This window comes from Callithrix jacchus, chromosome 9, assembly GCF_049354715.1.
Source record: "Callithrix jacchus isolate 240 chromosome 9, calJac240_pri, whole genome shotgun sequence".
Taxonomy (NCBI): domain Eukaryota; kingdom Metazoa; phylum Chordata; class Mammalia; order Primates; family Cebidae; genus Callithrix; species Callithrix jacchus.
Window position 1 is genome coordinate 62,211,154 of NC_133510.1, and position 23,901 is coordinate 62,235,054.

At 54.1% G+C, this 23,901-nt stretch overlaps 2 protein-coding genes across 9 annotated transcripts in view; one reads left to right on the top strand and one right to left on the bottom strand.

Annotated features, from left to right (window-relative positions):
* ARHGAP9 (Rho GTPase activating protein 9) overlaps positions 1-10,169 on the top strand; it is a 17,890-nt gene extending 7,721 nt beyond the window's left edge. Inside the window, exons 2-19 of one of the 6 annotated variants that reach the window (XM_035256282.3) lie at positions 2,644-2,708; positions 3,005-3,338; positions 3,658-3,875; positions 4,740-4,961; positions 5,151-5,264; positions 5,450-5,542; positions 5,760-5,821; positions 5,957-6,047; positions 6,244-6,339; positions 6,483-6,581; positions 6,815-6,956; positions 7,045-7,152; positions 7,480-7,578; positions 7,750-7,827; positions 7,975-8,028; positions 8,283-8,417; positions 8,729-8,834; positions 9,724-10,169. In XM_035256282.3, the coding sequence (XP_035112173.3) occupies positions 2,644-2,708; positions 3,005-3,338; positions 3,658-3,875; positions 4,740-4,961; positions 5,151-5,264; positions 5,450-5,542; positions 5,760-5,821; positions 5,957-6,047; positions 6,244-6,339; positions 6,483-6,581; positions 6,815-6,956; positions 7,045-7,152; positions 7,480-7,578; positions 7,750-7,827; positions 7,975-8,028; positions 8,283-8,417; positions 8,729-8,834; positions 9,724-9,895 (2,288 nt within the window). In that variant the 3' untranslated portion in view covers positions 9,896-10,169. Of the gene's footprint in view, positions 1-2,643; positions 2,709-3,004; positions 3,339-3,657; positions 3,876-4,553; positions 4,636-4,739; positions 4,962-5,150; positions 5,265-5,446; positions 5,562-5,759; positions 5,822-5,956; positions 6,048-6,243; positions 6,340-6,482; positions 6,582-6,814; positions 6,957-7,044; positions 7,153-7,479; positions 7,579-7,749; positions 7,828-7,974; positions 8,029-8,282; positions 8,418-8,728; positions 8,835-9,723 lie in introns of those variants that run through there. The other 5 variants (XM_035256284.3, XM_035256283.3, XM_035256286.3 and 2 more) reach the window with 5 other exon arrangements.
* On the bottom strand, positions 10,143-23,213 carry GLI1 (GLI family zinc finger 1). 3 transcript variants are annotated; one of them, XM_009004100.4, is made up of 13 exons: positions 22,907-23,213; positions 22,551-22,696; positions 19,094-19,220; positions 18,794-18,886; positions 17,737-17,932; positions 17,350-17,494; positions 16,923-17,012; positions 16,694-16,831; positions 16,239-16,388; positions 14,840-15,004; positions 14,114-14,344; positions 12,692-12,959; positions 10,143-12,093 (listed from the first exon to the last, which is right to left on the bottom strand). In XM_009004100.4, the coding sequence occupies exons 3-13, from the start codon at positions 19,191-19,193 to the stop codon at positions 10,349-10,351; spliced, it is 3,321 nt and encodes a 1,106-aa protein (XP_009002348.1). In that variant the 5' UTR covers positions 19,194-19,220; positions 22,551-22,696; positions 22,907-23,213; the 3' UTR covers positions 10,143-10,348. The 3 variants fall into 3 exon arrangements, with proteins under 3 accessions (XP_009002348.1, XP_002752694.1, XP_078192404.1); XM_002752648.4 differs by lacking the exon at positions 22,551-22,696; XM_078336278.1 differs by lacking the exons at positions 19,094-19,220; positions 22,907-23,213 and having other exon boundaries at positions 22,551-22,613.
* Between the last annotated feature and the right edge of the window lie 688 nt (positions 23,214-23,901).

Consider the following 23,901-nt stretch of genomic DNA (forward strand, 5'->3'; position numbering starts at 1 on the left):
CTGCCACACCTGCCAAACCAAAACCAAAATCTTTTTATAGAGATGGGATCTGACTATGTTGCACCTCAAGTTCCTGGGCTCAAGTGATATTCCTGCCTCAGCTCCCCCAAAGTGCTGGGATTACAGGTGTGAGCTACTGTGCCAGGCCAATATTTATTGAATTCATATTAAACTAAATAGTGGTATTGGAAGAAAAACAGGTTTGTGGGGAAAGCTGACAAGTTCAGTTTGGTTCGTATTGAGTTTGTGCTACCTCCAAAATACTCAAGTGGATTTTTTAGTGGACAGTGGATCAGATGGGAGCCCCAGAGAAGATCTGGACTGGAGACATGGTCCTTAGAAGCATATGGAAGTCATTTGAGGTGGAGAGAGACTAAGACCACCCAGCGGGAGGCGTGCAGAGAGAGCACAGGGCACAGGATCTCAGACAGGCTTCTGTGGTTTAAGGAACAGGCAAAGGAAGGCCATTCATCATGCCACAGAGTAGGAACTGCTAGAAAGGTAAGAGGGACACCAGCAGAGTGTTTGTAGAAGAGAAAGGTCAATTGTGCTGCCTGCTGTTGAGATGTCAGGCAGCATAAGGACTGCAGAGTGTTCATGCAAGGTCGGGGGTGACTCTGTTGAGTGACTTTGAAAAGGTGGGGGAGTGAGGGGAGAGGAAATGGAGATCCCCTATAGAATGTAGGCAGCTCAAGAAGTTTGACTGTAAGAAGAAAGAGAGAGGCTGGTGCCATGGCTCACGCCTGTAATCCCTACACTTTGGGAGGCCATGGAGGACAGATCACAAGGTCAAGAGATCGAGACCATCCTGACCAACATGGTGAAACCCCGTCTCTAGTAAAAGTATAAAAAATTAACTGGTCATGGTGGTGTGCGCTGTAGTCCCAGCTACTTGAGAGGCTGAGGCAGGAGAATCACTTGAACCTGAGAGGCAGAGGTTGCAGTAAGGTGAGATGGCTCCATTGCCCTCCACCAGCCTGGTGACAGAGGGAGACTCCGTCTCAAAAAAAAAAAAAAGAAGGGCCGGGCACAGTGGCTCACGCCTATAATCCCAGCACTTTGGGAGGCCGAGGCAGGTGGATCACTTGAGATCAGGAGTTCGAAACCAGCCTGTCCAACATGATGAAAACTGTCTCTACAAAAAAAGAAGAAGAAGAAGGAGGAGGAGGAGGAGGAGGAGAAGAAAGAGACAGAGAGAGAGATATATGGTGGTGCCCAGAAAGCCTAGTAAGGGGAGATTTATCTAAAGATGGGAGATGTTTATCTTGGATATGTTAACATAAAAACTTGGCTATGTCTAAAAGTGGATGCAAAGGAGCCAACAAAAAGAGAGAGCTTCAGAGAAGGCAAAAAAGGGTGGATTCAATCACTGAACACCAAATGTGAATAAGTGAAAAAATGGGTGAAGTTAGTCACTAGTTTGGAAGTGGGAAGGAAGATTTGAGGTGTAGGGTTCTCCATGTGTTGAAGTGAAGTAAACTAAGAAGGAAGATCACTGAGGCAGAAGCCCAGTACTAGCCACCCAGCCCTCAGGGAGCCGGCTCTCTGATATCACCAGTGGGGAGGGGCATTCCCTTCCTAACCCACTTCTCCAAAGCCAAAGAGAAAGCCTCACATTGTGCAGTGGAGAAGCTGAGAGAAGGGGAAAAGAGGAGTGGTCAGGTAAGGGGGAAGCAGAAGTGTGGGTTTTAAAGTGCTGGGAATCTAGAGGTCAGTTCCCACCTTCCACCAGGGAGAAGCTGACATCAGTCCCCTCTCCACATGCCATAATATCTTGTATTACTTGTCCATTGTCTCCGTTTCAATTGTAATAAGTTTATTGTGTCATTAGTTAAGATCGGTCTCTCTTTAAGCTCCAAGAGGGCTCATTCCCTTCTCTCATCTCCAGTGCCTGACACTGCTCTTAAACACAGGAGGCACTCAGTCAATCCTCATTAAGAGCATGAATAGGCTGGGTGTGGTGGCTCACGCCTGTAATCCCAGCACTTTCGGAGGCTGAGGCGGGTGGATGATGAGGTCAAGAGATCGAGACCATCTTGGCCAATGTGGTAAAATCCTGTCTCTACTAAAAATACAAAAACTAGTGGGCATCGTGGCCCACACCTGTAGTCCCAGCTACTTGGGAGCCTGAGGCAGGAGAATCACTTGAACCCAGGAGGCAGAGGTTGCAGTGAGCCGAGATCGCGCCATTTCACTCCAGCTTGGTAACAGAGCAAGACTCCGTCTCAAACCAACAAACAAACAAAGACCATGAATGAATGAACCCATATACTAAAGTATCCCCCGCCCCAAGAGGCTTATGTATATAGGTTAATATCAAGGCTTCTCAGCTCCCAAAATCTTGTCCTGGATGGGGAGACTGATGATATTTCAACTCTGAACCCCTGTGTTTCTCCCACTTTGTCTCTCTCTCTGATTTGGTCTTGCTATTTATTTGGCTTTCTGTTTCTCTCTCACCATGTCTCTCTGAGTCTGCACAGGAAGCATGCAGCTTTAGGTCTGAGGTGATTGGTAACGGAAACACTGATGCTTGTGTAAATTTAATAAAAGGTGACACACATTTTTGTCTTTGTCATTAACCTTGTGTTTCCCTGTTTATGTCTCAAACCTGATTCTTTCTTCTTATCTCCTTCCTGTGTCCAGCTCAAGACTCCCACCACCACCCTGGACCAACTCCTGCCCCTGGATCTTCTGATGGGCCCCACAAGGTACCTGGAGGAAAATGACCCACTTAGGTCATCTCCTATAATTTCCTGCCTTGTCGGCCATGCAGCCCTGCTGACCACATCCTCTCTCATGTTACATACTTCCTCACCAGACACCACCAGTTCTCAGCCCCCAAAACCTGCCACTGACCCTCCCCAGGCTGTTTGCTGTACCCTCTCCTCCCACTCAAGGGCTCCATCCTCACCTCCCACAACACTGCTCCTAGAACCATGTCTCTCTACCTGGAGACAGTCAGGCCTGTTCCCTTCTGGGTCTCCATTTCCTCTTTTTCCCACAGGTGACAGTGCTGGCTACAATGCTGTCCGGCCGGTGGTGGCCAAGTTCCTGGGGGAGCCTAGGGCTGGGTCCCCGAAGCCCTTCTCGGGGATCCCAGCTCTGTGCCCTCTATGCCTTTACTTATACGGGGGTAGATGGTCAGCAGGTGTCTCTGGCTGAAGGGGACAGGTTCCAACTGCTTCAAAAGACCAACTCTGACTGGTGGTTGGCAAGGCGCCTAGAAGCTCCCTCCACCTCTCGACCCATCTTCGTCCCAGCGGCCTATGTAACAGAGGAATCCGTCCCTTCCCAGAACCCAGCTACCATCATCCCCAGCCAATTGGTCTGGACTCCTGGTGAGTAACCGCTAAACCCTCCTCCATCACCTTCCTGTCTCCTTGGCTTCTGGGAATTGTTGGGAGGAGCCCCCTCCCTCAAGCTTCTGCTAGCTGTTGTCTTCTCTTGCTTCCCTTTGATCAGCCTACCTCCCACCCCCGCCGTGGCATCCTCATCCCACTGCCTGTCCTCCTAGTTCCAAGGCTTTTAGGTCTCATATCATTTTCCACATCCTCCCTCTGCCCTCCTTGTCTTCCCTGTGAGCCCCCAAGATGGGGGACCTAGTTACAACAACACCTCTGATCACCTGCCACCCACCCTCCCCTTTTCTGTTTCCAGGGCCAAAGTTGTTTCATGGTTCCCTGGAGGAGTTATCTCAGGCCCTCCCAAGCAGGGCTCAGGCTAGTTCACAGCAGCCTCCTCCACTTCCCCCCAAAATGTGTAGGAGTGTCAGCAGTGACAATTTGAGGCCCAGCCTTCTGAAGCCTTTCCAGGAAGGACCAAATGGAAGATCCCTCTCCCGGGAAGACTTGCCTTCAGAAGCCAGTGCCAGCACAGTAAGTCAGAGCTCTTCCAAGCTGGGCCCTGTTCTGGGCACGGGACAGATAGCACTCCTGACTTCAAAGGACTCCCCTGGGGGTGACAAACACAAAAACAAATAAGATAAGCCTTGGTACTACTGATAAGTCTACAAAGGCAAGTTAATGTGGTGGAGACTGGCTGGGGTGGAGCGAGGAGGCATCTGTGAAATGACACATTCAGCTGACTCTGAACAAGGAGGAGAAAGAGGCAAAACTGGGTGGGAGGTGAGAAGTGACAGCAGGTAGCAAAGGCCCCAAGGGGACAGGGAACAGGGTGCAGTGGAGGCACTGAAGGCCAGCCCTGTGCTCTTCCTCCCTCCAGACTCCTAGCCCAGGACAGGGTTTTCCTGTGTTCTGCTTGCCTGCTAGGTCACAGCATGTCCCCTCTGGAGATGTGACTTGCTCAACCCCTCCCTCTCTTTCTCAAGGGTGGATGGAAAGGGGGTGGATAGAAAGGGGCCCCTCCTCCATCCTGTAGACCCTTCTTTGTCTTCTTTTACCCTGCAGGATGTGAGGGTGAAGCACTCCCTTCAGCATTCCCCCCACCCCCCCCAACAAAAAGCCGGTTCCCCTTTCCTGTGGCCCTGGGGTGGGGGTGGGGTGGGGGAGGAGGGAAGTTGGCAACAGGAAGTGAGGAGAAGAGCAAAGAAAACTGTGAGAGAGAAAATTTTTAAAAAGCAGCTGGGGCCTGGGGTTTCTCCCCCAGTACCTGGGTCACCTCAGCCCGGAGCTGGAGGTGAGAAGGTGGTGGGGGAGAAAGCAGGAGCTGGGAAGGCTGAGAGAAGTGTGGGGAAGGCAGCAGGCAGAATGACCACCTCCTTCTTCCCTCTTTTCTGGCAGGCAGGCCCCCAGCCCCTCATGTCAGAGCCTCCTGTGTATTGTAACCTGGTGGACCTTCGCTGCTGTCCCCGGTCCCCACTCCCAGGCCCTGCATGCCCCCTGCTGCAGAGGCTGGATGCCTGGGAGCAGCACCTGGACCCCAACTCTGGACGCTGCTTCTACATAAATTCACTGACTGGCTGCAAGTCCTGGAAGCCCCCACGGTGCAGTCGTGGCCAGACGGTGAGACCTTACCTCCTGTTTTTCCATTGTCTCCTCAAGCTCCTCCTTCCCCTACTGAACCTCCAGGTAGTGGGTTTTCTCTCTGGGGCTCTCAGAAGATCAGAAGAATCAGCCAAGTGTAGGAAGGGTGTGGAGAGCCGGTAGAGGTGGCATCTGGATGTAGCTTTATTTCCTCCTCTCCTGACCCAGAACCCTGGCTCCATGGAGGGGACACAGACCCGGAAGAGGGACAATGATGTCCTGCAACCTCAGGCAAAGGGCTTAGGGTCTGACACAGGGACCCCAGAACCGATTGACCCACAGGTGAGATCCCTCCCAACCACATGCAGAAAAAGCCAGCTTGTTATGACTTTCTATTTTATGTAAGACATTCTCCATTCCCCTCCACACCTCCTGCCTCTCACGGGCATCCCACCCCTCTTCCTCCTTCAGCCAGGGATCCTTGACTCCAGGGTTTCCCCACCTGTTTCTCCAATCCTCTTCCCCAGGGTTCCCTCAGCCTCAGTCAACGCACCTTGCAGCTTGACCCTCCAGCCTTGCAGCCCTCTCGACCTGTGCCGCAGCTCCTGGATGACCCCCGTGTGAATCACCCATTTCTTTGTGAATGACAAGATCCTCCCTGCCCCACCCCCCAATTTCTGCTCCTCAAAAACATCTTCCTCTTTCTGAATATCCTCTTACCCAGCCCTCCCCCAGCAACTTTAAGGCACTTCACTCCTGGGGGACCCCCTAGAGAAAGCTGTGGCCACTGTGGAGGGCGCCGGGTGACTTACAGATACCATTCCCTCCACTTCCCAGGAGGTGGAAAAGTCCGGCTTACTTAATATGACCAAGATTGCCCAAGGGGGGCGCAAGCTCAGGTGAGAATCCGGAATCCAGCTAGGGCCTGGGCTGTCGACTCCCTAGAGCAGAACAGGGTGTTGGAAGAGCACCCTCCCTGTGGCATTCTAGAATGACCTTTTAGCCACCACTACCTCCCCCCTCCACCCCCGCAGGAAGAACTGGGGCCCGTCTTGGGTGGTGTTAGCGGGTAACAGCCTGGTGTTCTACCGAGAGCCACCGCCGACGGCGCCCTCCTCTGGCTGGGTGAGTGTGAGCGAGGGGCGCAGGAGGGGTTAGGGCGCTGCCTCCTGCCTCACGCCTGTGGGAGGCGGCGGCGGGGAGGGCGGTGGAGAGGAAGGTAAAGAAGTGAGGCAGCCTCCCACCTCCTCGAAGCCCACCGGGGAGAGGGAAGCAGTGAACGAAACAACACCTTGGCCTCAGTTTCCTCCCTCATTGTTAGGGGCCACCGGGTAGCCGGCCCGAAAGTAGCGTGGACCTTCGCGGGGCGGCTCTGGCGCACGGCCGCCACCTGTCAAGCCGCCGCAATGTCCTGCACGTGAGCGCCCTCCCACGCGCGCGTCCCCAAGGCTCTACCCGACCCGAGGGCGCCCCCAATCTCCCGTGCTGGCCTCCCGCTCATCCTCCCTACTTTTTATCCTCTTCCTCGTTGACCCAAGCCTTTCCCCGCCTGGCCCTCAGATCCGCACGGTCCCTGGCCATGAGTTCCTTCTGCAGTCCGACCAAGAGACCGAGCTGCGAGCCTGGCACCGCGCCCTGCGAGCGGTCATCGAGCGGCTGGTTAGATGGGTGGGGGCCAGGAGAGAGGCTCGGGCCGGCCGGGGCAGAGGGAGTGTGTGGTAGGATAGAAGTGGGGCGGTGGGGACAGGGTGGGCTCCATGGAGAGCTCTGGCCTGGGGCGGGCCTGGGACGTGGGACACCGGCAGTGGGTCAGAATCTCCCTGCGTCCAGCTAGGGGTGTGGATTTCTCTCCTCTTTCACTTTCGACACGTCCCGCCCCGCCCTGGGTCTAGGATCGGGAGAACCCCCTGGAGCTGCGTCTGTCTGGCTCCGGACCCGCGGAGCTGGCGGAGCTGAGCGCCGGAGAGGACGAAGAAGAGGAATCGGAGCAGGTGTCCAAGCCACTGCTGCGCCTCAGCGGCCGCCGGAGCTCCAGCGAGTAACGGGCCGGGGCGGGGCGGGGAGACCGGGAATGCAGCAAGGCTCCCATGCGCTCACGCCCTGCTCCACTTGCCTCCTGCAGGTCGGCGACCCGAAGGCGCAGAGCAGAACCGTGTGCGCAACAAACTGAAACGGCTCATCGCGAAGAGACCGCCCTTGCAAAGCCTGCAGGAGCGGGGTCTGCTCCGAGGTGAGGGGGCTGGGCCAGGTTCCTGGATAATCAAACTCCAGCGGGGCTCAGAGTAGAGCTTACCAGAACTAGACCACAGCCTTCTGTGATTGCTACTTTCCCCACTACTACAGATTGTTTAGGGGAAAAGCCAGGGAGATGTGTGCCCCTTGCCAGATTGTTTGGAGCAGGGGATGGGGGGCGGGGGAATGGAGTATATTTCCTTGCCCAGGTCTGGCACAGGCAGGCAGAAGGACCAGCCTCACTTGAGGATGAAGACCTATGCTGAGAAGAGCTGCCTTAAGTGACGCTGGCACTGGCTTCCCGCCTCACTCTGTGCCTCCCCAGACCAGGTGTTCGGCTGCCAGTTGGAATCACTGTGCCAGCGGGAAGGGGACACGGTGCCCAGCTTTGTGCGGCTCTGCATTGCTGCTGTGGATAAAAGAGGTCACTTTCCCAGAGACCCCAGAATCCTCTTCCAATAGGCTAAGGCCTAGAATTTTCTGCCTCCCCCATTCTACTTAGTCTTCCTACTGCCCTTTTTCTCTCCACCCTTATGTCCCTCACCACACACACTTTCAAGCAGCAGTCCTCATCAAATCCTCCCTCATCTCCCAGGTCTAGATGTGGATGGCATTTATCGGGTGAGTGGGAACTTGGCAGTGGTCCAGAAACTTCGCTTTCTGGTGGACAGAGGTGAGAGGGCTGTGGGCAGTGGCTGTTCTAAAAATGTCTTACCTGAGAATCATGGGTGTTTCTGCATGATGAAGCTGGCAGAACAGGGTGGCCTTCAGGATGGAAGTGTGTGTCTTAGCTCCTGATCTTTCCTGGTTCATGTTGCAGAGCGTACGGTCACCTCCGATGGGAGGTATCTGTTCCCAGAACAGCCAGGACAAGGTACTTACATGAAAGACCCCTCAGAACCCTAAGATTTACCCATACCGTCTTTGCTTCCCATGGATACCCCCATGCACCCCTCCTAGGAGGGTTGTCCGCATCTCCACCTTAGCTACCTTGCCCCACTGCAGACCCACTTGGCATTCCTATAATCTGAGTTGACTGGATTTCTCCAGAACTTTTAATCTCTCGGTCTCTACATCTTTCTGGCCCTTCATGAGCCCTGAAGCCCCTATATCTCCTTCTCCCTCTAGAAGGTCGGTTAGATTTGGACAGTGCTGAGTGGGATGACATTCATGTGGTCACTGGAGCCCTGAAGCTTTTTCTCCGAGAGCTGCCCCAGCCTCTGGTTCCCCAACTGCTGCTGCCCCATTTCCGAGCTGCCCTTGGTAAGAGTTGGAACTTCAGAAATAATCCTTGATATGTGGGACAGAGTGGTAAATAATAGAGATTCCCGTACGCTCTTCTGTCCCATTCTGACCTCAGAGATGGAAGATACCATTCAACTCAGGTGCTACTCCAGTTGCATTTTTTGTGAATGTTTGGAGGGCCGAGTTGAAAAGAGTTATGAGGCTGTAGTTGGGCTATATGAAAAAAAGCTGTGCCAGATTAATGATGTCTTCTATGGCTATGGGAAAGCCGTGTCATAGCACCTTCCCTAACCTCACTACTATGCCTTCCCATCACTTTCTCTTTCTAGCACTCTTGGAATCAGAGCAGTGCCTCTCTCAGATACAAGAATTAATAGGCTCAATGCCAAAGCCCAACCACGACACTCTACGGTATCTCCTGGAGCATTTATGCAGGTTGGGAAGACTGAACCTCTTTGTTCATGCTGGGGAAAGGTGGAGCAGGGATGCCACAGGGACTCTGTGTAGGGAAGCACCTGTTTACTGGACAGGCAAGGAGACAGGCAACCTCTGTGCAGGAACATCTTACCAGGGTCAAAGTCTTTATTTATTTATTTATTTTTGAGACAGAGTCTCGCTCTGTTGCCCAGACTGGAGTGCAGGGGTGCAATTTTGTCTCAATGCAACCTCTGTCTCCTGGGTTCAAGCAATTCTGCTTCAGCCTTCCGAGTAGCTGGGACTACAGGCGCCCAACACCACGCCCAGCTAATTTTGTATTGTTAGTACAGACTGAGTTTCACCATGTTGGCCAGGTTGGTCTCAAACTCCTGACCTCAGGTAATCCACCAGCCTCAGTCTCCCAAAGTGCTGGGATTACAGGCATGAGCCACAACATGTGGCTAGGGTCAAAACCTTTAGGTCAGCATAAAGTGGGAAAATGGAACCAAGATGCTGTGAGAGAAATAAGGGAAATCCTGCCTCTCACTTCCCTCTGCCTCTTTGTCTCTCATTCGGACATTGCTGATGGCTTCTTTGGTTGAACTGGGCCTAGGCAGTGACTTCTGAGAGGGGATGGCCATTTGAACTAAAGCCTCCCAAACTGTGGGCAGATACAACTCTTGGGGTGGTCTCTGAAGGTGGAAGAGGCAGTTGTATATTCAGGTTGTATCCTGAAGGTTTTTCCACGGGTCCATTTTCATTGCCCTCACAGCTCCTTGTTTTTTTTTTGTCACCACATGGAGGGATCCCAGGGTGAACTCTTCCCTGCTCAGACCTTTGAAGGGTTAGATTGCTATGAAGTGCCAAGCTGCTGCCATATATCCCCCTCCTTGGCCTTTGCCCACAGGGTGATAGCACACTCAGATAAGAATCGCATGACACCCCACAACCTGGGAATTGTGTTTGGACCAACCCTGTTTCGGCCAGAGCAGGAGACATCTGACCCAGCAGCCCATGCTCTCTACCCAGGGCAGCTGGTCCAGCTGATGCTCACCAACTTCACCAGCCTCTTCCCCTGACCCAGGCAAGGAAGAAGAGAAAACATGTTTCCAATCATCTCTGGTGGTGGGAGGCTGGTGTTCTGTTTTGAGGATATCCCTTTAAATCTCCCAAATGACTGTCTCCATCTTCATCTTCATGAGTGTGACTTGAGGGGTTGGGATGGGTGAGGGAGCTTCTCTAAAGAGGAAAGTGAGTGTTTTCACCCCTGCTTCTCTTCTTATTCCGTTATCATTCCCCCCCAACATAATAACGCATAAAGCAGCATTTTATGATGCAGTTCCTTTATTATCAGGAAACAGTGTCATTATCAAATTTCTCCTCAAAACATATACAGACTATACACAGCCCCCAAGCCCATACCTCCCATCCCTGGGGCATCTTGTGCTGGGGACTGCAGCTCCTCCAGTTTTTTTGGAAGGATAGAAACCCCTTAGGAAATATAATCTGTGATGGATGAGATTCCCTACTCTTTAGGCACTAGAGTTGAGGAATTGTGTCTCCCCCGGGAGGGATCTCAGTAAGACACTCATGTTGCCTACAGCCATGTTGGGGGGCCCAGCATGATGTGGGGTATGTCCAGAGCTGCCCCCCTGATCATGGGAAGGAGGAGGACTCAGCCCCTGGGCCTCATCCAGAATAGCCACAAAGTCCAGCTGAGTGTTGTCAAGATCAAGAGAGTCCAGGGGGTTACATACCTGTCCTTCGGGAGGAGGGTACAAGGCAGGACCCCCTCCCAGCCTGCCCACCTCAGGATGGCCACAGCTGGGGTTTGTGCCTCCCACTTTGAGGGGCCCATAGCAAGTGGGCAATGGAGGCAGAAGTCGAGGTGGTGCTGCTGCACTATGGGAAGCCCTGTTTGCCCCCACTACAAAATTTTCATGGCATGGTGAAGGGGTGGGATAAGAGCCTGACTTGTGATTGGGTAAGTTGAGTCCAAAGCCAGGTCCATATGTGGTCACTGGAGCTTTAGCAGGGCTTGGGCTAACCTGGGAACCCCCCAGAAACTTGGGACTCTCGTAGGAAGGTTCCTGGGCTGGGGCATCTTCCCTGCCCCCATCCTCCCACAGCAGTTCCTGTTGAGACTGAACATAATTACACACAAGCTGAGCCTTGAGCTGCCCTGTAGAATGGGTGGGGGAATCAAAGTCCAGGCAAGGCCTGGGTTCTGAAGGAAGATAATCAGGGGGTGGCTGGGTATAGGGGCCTGACTGGAGATATTGGGGAGGAGTGGGCTGGGGATAGTGGGAAAAGAGAGGCTGTGGGTGTGGGGGCCCCTCATCGGGGTGGGCACTGAGGCAGGGTGCCAGTCCTGTGGTGTCAGACCCCACTGGGCATCCCTGTTCCGGCTTGACTTGCACTTGTCCATAATGTTCAAGTCGAGGACACTGGCTATAGGCTCCACCTAGAGCCTTGGGGCCTGGGTACAGCCCAGAGTGGGAAGGGAACTCACCCCATGTTTCTTGGGTGGGGTCAGGATATGAGGCCTGCTGCGGACAGGGGTTGGGGCCATAGCTGATGGGTGGACCAGGCCCAAGAGGCAGGGAGCCTGGACCCCTCGCTCCATAAGGCTCAGCTGCTGCCCCTTCAGGTCCCCCATATCCCAGAGTATCAGCAGGTGGGAAGTCCATATAGGGGTTCAGACCACTTCCCATCATGGAGGTCCCAACTTCTGGCTCCTCCTGTAGCCCTCTAGTATCCATGGCCGCATTCTCAGTGATGCTGGGGGGCTGTGGTGAGTAGACAGAGGTGGGGAGGTGAGGATCGAAGTTCTGTCCTCCCCCTCCCACAGTGGGTGTTGTATGGACAGAGCCCAGGCTCTTGAACCTCTGGACTCTAGCTGGAACAGGACGGTCAGCAGCCCGGGCTGGGTCACTGGCCCTCCGGGTGACCCCTGCATTGGGATTGTATCCTGGATACTCAGCTCGGCTTCTCCAAGGAGGCACAGGAAGACCCCCTATCCGATCCAGGCTGGATGCTGCAGTGGGCGGGGTACCACCCCCTCTGGCTGAAGCATATCTTGCCCGGAGCAGGTAGTGCTGGGCAGGCATAAGGCCAGGCAGGGAGGATGCTCCATTCTCTGGTGGGGAGCCAGGGGGGAAAGGGGACGCCAGGGAGGAGCGACGGCTGACAGTATAGGCAGAGCTGATGCTGCTGGAGCTGCTACTGCGGCGGTCAAGAGAGACTGGGGGGCCCAGGCGGCGGGACACAGGGGTACCTGCAAGTGATGGGAAGAAAAGGTAGAAGGTCAAGGAGCCTCCTAAATCTCACCTTGCCTCCTCCATGCAACAGCCTTGTCCTGGATTCCCAGGATAAGCTCGTTATCCCTAACCACTCGGTTCTGTCTCCTACTTTTCCAATGCCTATTCTGTTTCTGGGTTACCAAGGATTCACGGCCGCTATGAACAGTTGTACAGGTTGTATGCTGCACAATCCTAGGGAACAGCATTCATATCATAGCCTTTGCATATTTTTTTTTTTTTCTTGTTGTTGTTTGGTTGTTTTTTGAGATGGAGTTTCATTCTTGTTGCCCAAGCTGGAGTGACTCACTGCAACCTCCGCCTCCTGGGTACAAGTGATTCTCCTGCCTCAGCCTCCCGAGTAGCTGGGATTACAGGCACGCACCACCATGCCCAGCTAGCGTTTGCATATTTGTACATCTATTTTCTGATAAATTGAAAGTGTCTTGAGGAAGGAGACCTCTTTCTAATTAAACAAAGGTGCCATGTGGCAGCCCTCAAGGGTGACTTCCTCCTCTCAACCTCAGGGCAGGTCCAGATCTCAGCCCAGCCACACCTCCCACACCCAGGTCTCACCAGTGTGGGACAAGCTGGGCAGTTTGAGACCCCGGGTCCCTATTGGCCGGAGTTGATGCAGCTGGTCCAGCCTGAGGTTCTCAAGGCGGCGGAGAGTGGACAGACCAGTGCCAGCAATGCAAGGCCCCTCATCCAGGCTGGAGAGGTCTTCAGTGCTGCCCCCTGCATTGCCGGTCATTTCCACACCGCTGTCTGTATTGGCTGCACTGCCTGCCGGGGAGTGGTCACTGCTGCAGGATGACTGGGCCCCAGGGCTTGGCTGTGGCTTCTGTGGAGAAGATGAGATCTGAGGGCAACACCCTTCCCACAACTCCTTCAACGTGATGCGTGGCAGAAGCCTGTGTCCTAGTGACTGCTGGGTTCCAAGGAAGCTTATAAGTATTAGAGAGAGCGAAGCAGGTAAGAGACAGGGCAGTGGCGGGGAGCAAACTGAATGCAAGATGTTTGATGAGAAGAGCCTAGGCTGGAGCATGGACTGCCTGGACTCAAATTCTTGCTCTTAGTTCAATGACCTTGGGCTCTTTCTCTATGCCTGAGTTTCTTCGTCTGAAAATGGGAAGAGTTAGTCCCTTTCTCATGAAGCTGCTGTGAAGAATACATGAAATTATACATGTAAAAGACTTAAAACATATACTAAGTGCTATTTAAGAAAGAGTTTGGGCTGGACACATTGGCTCATCCCAGCACTGCAGGAAGGATTGCTTGAAGTCAGGAGTTTGAGACCAGCCTGGTCAACAAAGCGAGACTCCATTTCTATAAAAAAGAGAAAAGAGGCTAGGCTGGGGTGGCTCGCACCTGTAATCCTAGCACTTTGGGAGGCTGAGGTGGGCAGATCACAAGGTCAGGAGTTCGAGACCAGCCTGACCAACATGGTAAAACCCATCTCTAATAAAAATACAAAAATTAGCTGGGCATGGTGGCACATGCCTGTAATCCCAGCTACTCAGGAGGCTGAGGCAGGAGAATCGCTTGAACCTGGGAGGTGGAGGTTGCAATTAGCAGAGATATGTCACTGCACTCCAGCCTGGGAGACAGAGTGTCTCAAAAAAAAAAAAAAAAAAAATTAGCCAGGGATGATGGTGTGTGCCTGTAGTTCCAGCTCTAGGAAGGCTGAAGCAGGAGGATTACTTGAGCCTAAAAGTTAGAGGCTGCAGTGAGTTATGATCATGCCACTATACTCTGGCCTGGGTGACAAAGCAAGACCCTGTCAAAAAAAAAGAAAAAGAAAAGAAAAGAGAAAATAAAGATTCTAAAATTTCTAGACTTGGGGAAACCCAAAGAGCAACATTGAGACAAGAGACAGGCAGATGTCACAGAAGAGTGATTTCCATGGGAGGGGATGGATGGGTTGGGAAGTAACTAGGAAGTTGTCCACAGGGCAGGCTGTGGGTATGAAGGCGGAGTTTGCCTGGGCTGTCTCACCATGGCACCCTCTGGCACAGTCAGTCTGCTCTCCTCCCTGATGGGGCCTCCTTCCCGCTCCCTCTTGGGCTCCACTGTGGAAAGGGAGGGTGCCCGAGGTAGAGGGCCGTCCCCACGGTGCCGCTTGGTCACATGGGCATCAGGACCATGCACTGTCTTGACATGTTTCCGCAGCGAGCTGGGATCTGTATAGCGTTTGGTGCAGCCAGGGAGCTTACACACGTACGGCTTCTGTTGAGTGGAGAGTGGAGACAGAAGGCAAATGGATCAAAGCAGAAGAATGCAAAGGAATGGGGAAAAGTGGTGGCAACACAGGGGCAGGGGAGGAGCACACAGCACCCAAAGAAGCAAGGAGGGTGGAGGCCTCAGGTGAGAGTCGAAGATGCAGAGATTAAACGGAGGGTCAGGAAAACTGAGAGCCTGGGAAAGTTGAGGAGGTTAATCCAGGGTTGTGAGGTCCCATAAATCCAGGGGTTGGAGGGGTCAGGGGTCTCCTCTAGATGGTATCTATTTTAGGTTAGCCCTTTGGCTGGTTAGAGGTTAGAGGCAGGAGGAGGAGTGGTTGAGTGGAAATTCTTGGTTTCAGAAAAGCCTTTTCCAGGTGAATTATTTGGGGAGAGGACTCACCTCTGTGCAGTGGGTGCTGGGCTAAGGGATTTCTTATGGGTGAATCTCCCTGATAGGTAGCTTCTCAAGTGGGTAGGATCTCTTAGTTGGGGCATTCACCTCATTGGAGTGGGTCCGATTCTGGTGCTTGGCTCGGTCACTGGCATTGCTGAAGGCTTTGCTGCAGCCTTCATGCTCACACATGTATGGCTTCTCACCCGTGTGTGACCGCAGGTGTGTCTTCAGGTTTTCGAGGCGTGAGTATGACTTCCGGCACCCTTCAAACTGGGGAACATGTGGGGGTCAAAAGATAGTTCTCGGACAGAGGACATGGAGATGGAGGGAACCCTCAATCTCCAAAAGGAAACACATCAGAGAATATAAGTCAAGGTGAGAGGCACTGGGGCTTCCAGAGAATTCCCAAAACTAGGAGACAAGGGCAGGCAAGAAGGTGGGGCAGGGAAGTGGGTGGAGACACTCTGCCTTTGGGAATATAAAGATGCTAGAGCATCTTCTGACCAAGCCAGGGCAGATTTCCTTGCCTGGGGATCTTAGGCTGTCCTGTCCTGGGGGAACGGGCTATTGTCCTTGATGCAGGGTTTCTCCTTTAGGCAGGGTAGGAGGCACAGTACCGAAGGCCAACAATACTTTAAGAGGACCGTGTTTTAAAACAAACATGTTTTAATGTCTTTTAAAATCGAGGAAAAAAAAGAGTTTAGGTGAGCGCAGTGGCTCTGCCTGTAATCCCAGCACTTTGGGAGGCTGAGTCGGGTGGATCACTTGAGGCCGGGAGTGTGAGATCAGCTTGACCAACATGGAAAAACTCCATCTCTACTAAAAACGCAAAATTAGCCAGGCATGGTGGTGCATGCCTGTAATCCCAGCTACTCAGGAGGCTGAGGCAGAATGGCTTAAATCCGGGAGGTGGAGGTTGTGCTGAGCCGAGATCCTGCCATTGCACTCCAGCCTGGGCAACAAGAGTGAAACTCCATCTTAAAAAAAAAAAAAGAGCTTTTAGGTCCATGAGTGTTTTAACATCTATAATCACGTTCATCTTTATACCAACACAGTCACACAAATATGATTTTTTTTTTTTTTTTTTTTTGAGACAGAGTTTCACTCTTGTTGCACAGGCTGGAGTGCAGTGGTGTGATCTCAGCTCACCACAGCCTCCTCCTCTAGGGTTCAAGGGATTCTCCTGCCTCAGCCTCTAAAGTAGCTGGGATTACAGGCATGTACCACCATGCTAGGCTAATTTTGTATTTTTAGTAGAGATGGGGTTTTACCATGTTAGTCAGGCTGGTCTTGAACTTCTGACCTCAGATGATCTGCCTTCTGCGCCTCCTTCCAAAGTGCTGGGATTATAGGTGTGAGCCACCTTGCCTGGCCACAAATATGATTTTTAATATTTGCAGATGGAAGAAAGGACCTACAAAGGCAAAAGTCTGTTTGGGGCCCTACCATGAAGGGGAACCCCAATTAAGGAAGAGACCCTGAACTTGGGACACAGGTGCCTCACCGTGCACTTGTGTGGCTTCTCGCCAGTGTGTCTGCGCATGTGCACCACCAGCATGTACTGGGCTTTGAAGGGCCTCAGCTCCCTGGAGCAGCCCCCCCAGTGGCACACGAACTCCTTCCGCTCCCCATGGATGTGTTCGCTGTTGATGTGCTGAGGGAGAAGATGCAGAGGCTCTCCAAGGCTCCCCCATCCCACCGAGACCCAGAACAAGCCTTCCCTCCACCCCCTGTTCCTCTTCCACGACTCCACCTCAAGGAGGAAGAGGCAGGAACAATATTATATCCCACATCTCAGGTCCTCCACCTCCCTAAGGCAATGCTACGCTTCTGCCTACCCAACTGAGCATTCAACCTCAGTCTCCTCTGACCTCCTGCCCTCAGCCAGATTCCACCATGTCCCACTCAGAATCTCCTAAGGGTTCCGGTCAGCCATTCCTGTTACCCCCTGGGGCTCACGTGCACCAGCTGCTCTTGGGAGTCAAATTCCTGGCTGCAGCCATCCCAACGACAGTCAGTCTCATACACAGATTCAGGTTCACGCTTCTCCTCTCTCTCAAGGTCCTCCCGCCCATCCAGCATCCCCAACAGGGGATCCTAGGGCAAGAGAGGCAATCTTAGGGTCACTTGGGTGACAGCTTTTGTTTTGCTCAGGTTCCAGAGGTAAAGCTCCTGCCCATCCTCTTACCTGTATGCCTGTGGAGTTGGGGCTGGACATATCACCTTCCAAGGGCTCCTCCCGGCATTTGCCAACCAGCATGTCCAGCTCAGACTTCAGCTTCCGTAGGGGAAGAGGTGACAGTGATGAAGGTGGAAGTAAGCAGAAGGAAGAAGGAACCAAGCCAGGTGTTCCTGCCCTAAGTGCCCCTACCCAAGCAGCTGGAACCTCCTAGGTTTGAAGGGACTACACTGATGAATGGGATGGGCAAAAGGTGGGATCCCACTTGGAAGCATCTGATTCAACTGCAAGGTGTGAACCCCAGTACCCGTACCTCTTTACTTTTCTGGTACTGAAAACTTATATCCCTTGTCCTTCCTTTACCTTTCCCCTACAAAGTCCACCACCCACCCACCCTGAGCTGAGGGAATTCAGGTAGCAATATGAGGACTCTCACCTGGCAAGTTGGGAGGGATCCCCGAGACTGAGGATGTGGGATCATCCCACCTCGGGAGGATTCATGGGGACCACAGGGCTGGACCCCGAAAGAAGGCGAGGGCCCTTTTTGGTGATTCATCTGGGGTGGGAATCCCAGAGATGGGCTGAAGAGGAGAGGAGAGGAGGAAGTTACTTAAGACAGTCAGGAAGTCTCAGGAGGTCTTGGGCTATTTGGAGGGTTTCTGGAAGAGGTGGGATTTGAAGTGTTGAGGCAGTCCCAGGGCAACAAGATATCTCTCCTTGAAATGACAGGGATTCAAATAGAGTCAGGTGGTTTGAGGGCTTGAGACTTTTAATGGACTTTGGTAGGGGCTTTAGGAGCCTCTTGGCCCGGGACTGCCTGCACCTCATGGTGCCAATGGAGAGATGGCCATAGGAGCCTCCTGGGGATGTGCATCGCGAGTTGATGAAAGCTACAAGGGAGCTGGGTGAGGTGCGGATAACCGTCTGCAGGTCCAGGCTAGCGTCCGACAGCGGTGAAATGGACAATGCCCGCTTCTTGGTCAACTTGACTGTACTCCGGGGAGAAGAAAAGAGTGGGCCTGGGGCAGGAGACAGGGGAGATGGATATGGTAAAGCAGCATGTCTCTCCATGCATCTAACCTATAGGTCCTGACTTGACAAAACCAATGATAGTTGATTCTGCTTTGCCCCACTGATCCTATCTGTGAATTTTTTTTTTTGAGACAGAGTTTCACTGTTGTCACCCAGACTGGAGTGCGATGGCACAATCTCGGCTCACCACAACCTCCGCCTCCTGGGTTCAAGCAATTCTCCTGCCTCAGCTTCCCGAATAGCTGGGACTACAGGCGTGCGCCACCATGCCCAGCTAATTTTTGTATTTTTAGTAGAGACGGGGTTTCACCTTGTTGACCAGGATGGTCTCGATCTCTTGACCTCATGATCCACCCGCCTCAGCCTCCCAAAGTGCTGGGATTATAGGCGTCAGCCACCGCGCCTGGCCTCTTTTTTTTTTTTTAGACAGAGTCACGCTCTGTCACCCAGGCTGGAGTGCAGTGGTATTATCTTGGCTCACTGTAACCTCTGCCTCCCAGGTTCAAGTGACTCTCCTGCCTCAGCCTCCCAGGTAGCCGGGACTACTGGCACGAACCACCACGCCTGGTTAATTTTGGTATTGTTAGTAGAGATGGGATTTCACCATGTTGGCCAGGCTGGTCTTGAACTCCTGACCTCAAGCGATCTTCCCACCTCAGCCTCCCCGCAAAGTGCTGGGATTACAGCTGTGAGCCACCGCTCCCACCCCATCTGTGACTTCTTCATGGTGCTCTGATGCCTCACATCTCCAAGCATCTCCTCCAAGTAAGATCCCCTACCCTCCCACTTTCTCTTTCAGAACAAGTCAGAGAGGGCAGAAAGGAGAGAGGTGTTGCCTGAGCCCTCACCCTCGGTGCAGCTGTTGGTCTCTCTGGCTGGCCCATAACTGTGGGGGCCAGACATGAGGTTAGCTTGGTGGCAGAAGGGCAGGCCAGACAGTCCTAGAAAAAAGAGACAGCTGGAATAGGAATGGAGGATACATAAGCCTCACCTTAAAACCCCAGGGAAGACCTTATCTCTGATTCCAGGTTCATATGACATGGGGCTTCAAATCCTCTTATAGATGGGAAACTGGCATGGGGTAGGGGTGGACCCAGGTGGGAGATCTGCCAAATTCTCAAGGCCCAGGGATTAGTATATACACTAACCTTCTGTCCCCACACTGGGGGCCCCCTGACTGGGGAGGGGCCGGAGACAGCAGGGCTCGCCATAGCTACTGACTGGTGGTGGGGTCATCGAGTTGAACATGGCGTCTCAGAGGAGGGTGTGGGGACACTGCAGAAAGGGAAGGTAGTTATAAAGATAGAGGGAACTAAAGACGGTCAGAGAGTACTCTCAAGCACAGAACCCTGGGCAGAACGTCCCTGGTGTCCCCAGCCCCTCTAAGACATCTGCCATGGAAATTGAGTTGAAAAGAGCATCACTGGCTGGGTGCAGTGGCTCATGTCTGTAATCCCAGCACTGTGGGAGGCTGAGGCGGGTGGATCACGAGGTCAAGAGATCGAGACCACCCTGGTCAACATGGTGAAACCCCGTCTCTACTAAAAATACAAAAAATTAGCTGGGCCTGGTGGTGGGTGCCTGTAATCCCAGCTACTCAGGAGGCTGAGGGTGGAGAAATGCCTGAACCCAGGAGGCGGAGGTTGAGGTGAGCCAAGATCACGCCATTGCACTCCAGCTTGGGTAACAAAAGCGAAACTCTGTCTCAAAAAAAAAAAGAAAAGAGCATCACTGGACTAGGCTAAGTGGCTCATGCCTGTAATCCCAGCACTTTGGGAGGCCAAGGCGGGTGGATCACCTGAGGTCAGGAGTTCAAGACTAGCCTGGCCAACATGGTGAAACCCCATCTCTTCAAAAATACAAAACTTAGCTGGGCATGATGGCAGATGCCTGTAATCCCAGCTACTTAGGAGGCTGAGGCAGAAGAATCGCTTGAATCTGGGAGGTGAAGGTTGCAGTGAATCGAGATCATGCCACTGCACTCCAGCCTGGGCAACAGAGCAAGACTCCTTCTCAAAAAAAAAAACCTCATCCAGGGAGGGGGTAAGGGGAAATGTCCCAGAGAGGTAGGGGCAGTCTTGTAGTGTGGGGATCTTTTTGGGAACTGAGTGGGAGCTTTGCCTGGGTGGTCTGTAAGTACAGGGCGTTTTGGACTAATTGTGCCTACATGAGCTTTAAGTGATTTTAGTACTATGGGCCCTCTGATTCTTCTTGCTTTAACCCTGGGCTGGCTTTGAGGGGTGGGATGGGAGAACTCGTTCAGTGGATCTGACTTCAAGCACTGGGCTGCTCTGCCTGTGCCCCAGGGACAGCCCGAGTACAATCTCTGCAGTGTCCAGCAGAGGGAGCCCTGGCCACAGTGCCGACAGAGAGACAGGTGGGGCCGTGAGGGAGCACAAGCGATCAGCCCTCCTCTTCTTTTAGGCAGAAAACTGTGTGGAGGAGGAGGTAAGTTCCTGAGGGGAGTCTACTGGGTCTGTTGGGTACAAAGGATGAAAGCTGGTGTCATTTTGGGGTAGTTTAAATCGGGCCCACCTAAACTTTTTGGTCTCTGTTTTGGGGGAACAGGAAAGGAAGTATGAGGGGAGACGATGAAAGAATGAAAAAAAAACGAATGTCATCGTTATAAACTAGTAGCGAAGAAGAAGGTGTTGCTGTCCGGTTTTCTCTTCAAACTCCAGTTATTACTCCATCCCGGGTTTTCCGGTCTCCCGGGAGTGAGGGTGGGGTGGGGCGGGGTAGGGTGGAGAACGACCGGGAGCGGGCCGGGCCGGCCGGCGCGGTGGGTGATCCCGGGATGCTGGGATTTAGGGTGAGGGCGGGGTGAGACGGGGAGCGGAACCCGGACCCCAAGACCCAGCCCGAGCCCCGCAGCCAGGGCTGTATCCTTCCTAACTCTTTTTCCAGCCGAGATGCGGATGCCGCATCCAAGACCTCCCAACTCGACCTCGGCACTAATGTTGGGGGCGGGGGGCACAGCTGGCTGGCAGCTGGATGGGGGGGACACTTCTCCCGCCTTCTTCCTCTTTAACTCACCGAGAAGGCAGACTGGCAAATGATTCCCCAAACACTAGAGACTCCCCCAATCTTGCCTACTCAGTCATCTTTCTGCCCCACTGTCCAGCCACCGAAGAGCCTCCAAGGAAATGGGGCGACATCCCTCCTCGCCCACACCCACGCGTGCCACAGCCCACCCACATCTCCCCTTCAGGCTAGTAAAAGGCAAATTTTTTAGCTTCGATAAAGTTTTTCTGGGGTATGAGAATTTGGGATGGGACAGGGAGCTCTAGGGTTCCCCTGCCGGAGCCATAAACCATCTTCGCCGTCTCCCTGTTTTCCAGAGTCCCCCTCGCACCCCCGCTCCCCAACTCCCAGGAGTCGGCTCCGCCTCCCTACTCCCGGTCCCGCCTTCCCCGCCCCCGTTCCTCCTCGGCCCACCCAAGTCGCCGCCGCAGGCACTGGCTGCAGACTACTCCGCTCCCCCCGCCCGCCCGGGGAGCCCAGTCGAGCGAGCCTTAGGGGTGGGGGCTAAGGGGCGGGACACATTCTTGCCTCCTCCTCTCAGCGCATCCGGAAAGCGGGCAGTGGCGCCCTAGGGGGCACTACTGGAGAGTGGGGGTCCCCGTAGGTGGGATGAGAAAGAAGAATCCAGAAAGTATGGAGGAGAGAAAGTGACTGGATCAATAAAATTAGGTGTGTACGGGGAGGAGGAGGAGCCGGGACACCTTAGGTTCCTGGGTATCGCAGCCGGCTTCCCAAGGGTTAACCCCTCCAGACCCCCGGGAACCCCCTGGTGACGTCAAGGGCGGGGATGCCAGGGAGATAACGGTGAGGGGGAGAGGTCTCTGGACCCCGCCCCCCAGGGAAAACCACCCTTATTCCGACCCTTACAACTCCCCCGGGAAACCGCCCCGCCTTCTCCCTCTACTGGGACGTAAAGACCTATCCCAGAAGACCCCAGCTCTCCAGACCCCTAAAACCCTCAGTCCTCAGCCTCTACCAGGTCCCTTTTCCCTAATCCTGTCCCCAAAGCTAGCTGCCCAGGGCTGATTGTTTCGGGGTCATGGGGCCTGAAAGAGGATTCAGAGCGGGGAGCAAGGGCAGGCAGGGTGGTCTGAGCCAGAGGAGGGGCCTCAGTCCCCAGCTCCCGTTTGGGCGGGGGACCAATGGGGATACACTGGCTGACAGTGGCCAGTGGTCCCGCCCAGCCCCGGTAGGGGTCTCCCTGCGGCTGGCTCCCGCTGCCCCGGTGGTCCTGAGTTCAGAGGGTCAAGACAAGGTCTCCCTGGCTCATCCTGAGCGCCTTGCCCTCAGCCCTTGGGACTCAGGAGTCCAAAATTGCCTGGGGTCATTCTAGGGCCTTCACTAGACCTTGGACAGCCTCTCCAAGCCCCCTTCCTAGTCCAGAAGACACTCCTTTCCCCCAAACACAAGCATCCACTGGCACATCTGTCACGAGACAGGTCAAGGGTGCAAGCCCGGCTGGCCCCTAATGGTTCTGTTGCCTCCCACACACCCGTCCCCACCCCACCTGGAGCTCCCTCCTTTTCAGTCCCCTCCTTTCAGAAACACTGACGTCTTCCTGCCCCACGCGCAGACACACACCTGGAGTTCCCTCTCTACCACGCAGACCTCCAGCTGGCCATCCCTCCAGCCTCTTCAGCTCTCAACCTCATGAAAGTGAGATGTTTCTAATATATGGGAGAGGCGGAGACAAAGGCCCACGGTTGCCTGAGACAGAGATACACAGACTGACAGAAGAAGAAAGGGAAGAAAAGGAAGATACAGAGAAAGATACAAGTGAAAAAATTGGAGTTTCTAATGTCTCACCCCAGGCTCTCCCACCCCCATTTTGCCTCCGTGTCCCCGGGTCTGGGACGAGTCCCTCGGAAGCTGAGCATCCCCTGAGGCCCCCTCCCCCACTGCTCCCAGGTGGTCCCCCGCCTGCCCCCCCTTCTCACCTCTGTCTGGGCGCTGGGCTCAGGATGCGCGGTCCAGGGCTGGAGTCTGGGCTGGGGGGTGTGCGGTGGGGAGGGGGGGGCGGAGAGGGCCACGGCAGCGCAGCCTCAATGCCACCCCCACCCCCCCAACCTGGCCCCCAGCCCTCCCGCCGGCCCAGCCCGCCGGGCCGCAAGCCCGGACCACCCGCGAGAAGCGCAAACTTTTTTTTCCCTTTGCAAAAACTTTTTCTCGCTCCAGCCGCTGGCGCGCCGCCGCTCTTCCCGCTCGCCCTTCAACTCCCTCCTATTTCCCTCCCTCTGCCGTTCTGGAGGATGAGGCGGGGTAGCTGGAAGCAAGAGAGGGGGTGCCGGGCTTATTGCACCCCCAGGACCCCCAGGATCCTCCCCCTCCCTTGAGGGACCCTATACTGCCTACGCCCCCCAACCCCCCCAACACTCTGCTGTTGGTGGGCAGTAAACCCCGGCATGGATTTCTGGATCGGCTGGCCCCAAAGAGGTCCCGACCCAGAGACAGAAAACCAAATTCAGGAAAATATTGCGGAACAGGGGGAGAAGTTCAACTGAGAAGGATAATAGTGGAGGTAAGTAGTCGCCTTTGGTTGGTGCCAACTGAGCCTTCTGACATCCTGTGGCTTATCGGCATGCCTTACCCTTTGGATGGAACTTGGAGAGGCTGGGACAGAGTTGGGGTTTGGGGCAAATCATTGAGGGGTTAGGGGCTCTGCCAGAAAATGAGGAGTCTATGGAGCACAAAAGCTAGGAGCAGCGGCTGAGGCTCTGGGTGTAGGGTGAGCCCTGGGACCGAAGCCCCTTTCTGGAGAACCCCCGCTCTCCGTCTGCAAGTTCGAGACTGCGGCCACCTCCGCACCTCGCCTCCGAGGGCTCTAGCCGCTCTTCAAGGCTTTCTGCTCCCTCTGCTGGCCGTTCTCATACATGACACCTGCTTGCAGTCGTGGCAGAAGAGGTGGGAGAGCCGAAGGAGGAGATCGGTCAGG

What these genes read in the sequence shown, in the direction of transcription:
- GLI1 (XM_002752648.4), bottom strand. Translation starts at nt 19,193, where the DNA reads ATGTTCAACTCGATGACCCCACCACCAGTCAGTAGCTATGGCGAGCCC. An exon ending in GACCAACAGCTGCACCGAGG is followed by an intron (nt 17,933 to 18,793) that starts GTGAGGGCTCAG and finishes CTCCTGCCCCAG; the next exon opens with GCCCACTCTTTTCTTCTCCC. An exon ending in CTGTGCCAGAGGGTGCCATG is followed by an intron (nt 12,960 to 14,113) that starts GTGAGACAGCCC and finishes TCTTCTCCACAG; the next exon opens with AAGCCACAGCCAAGCCCTGG.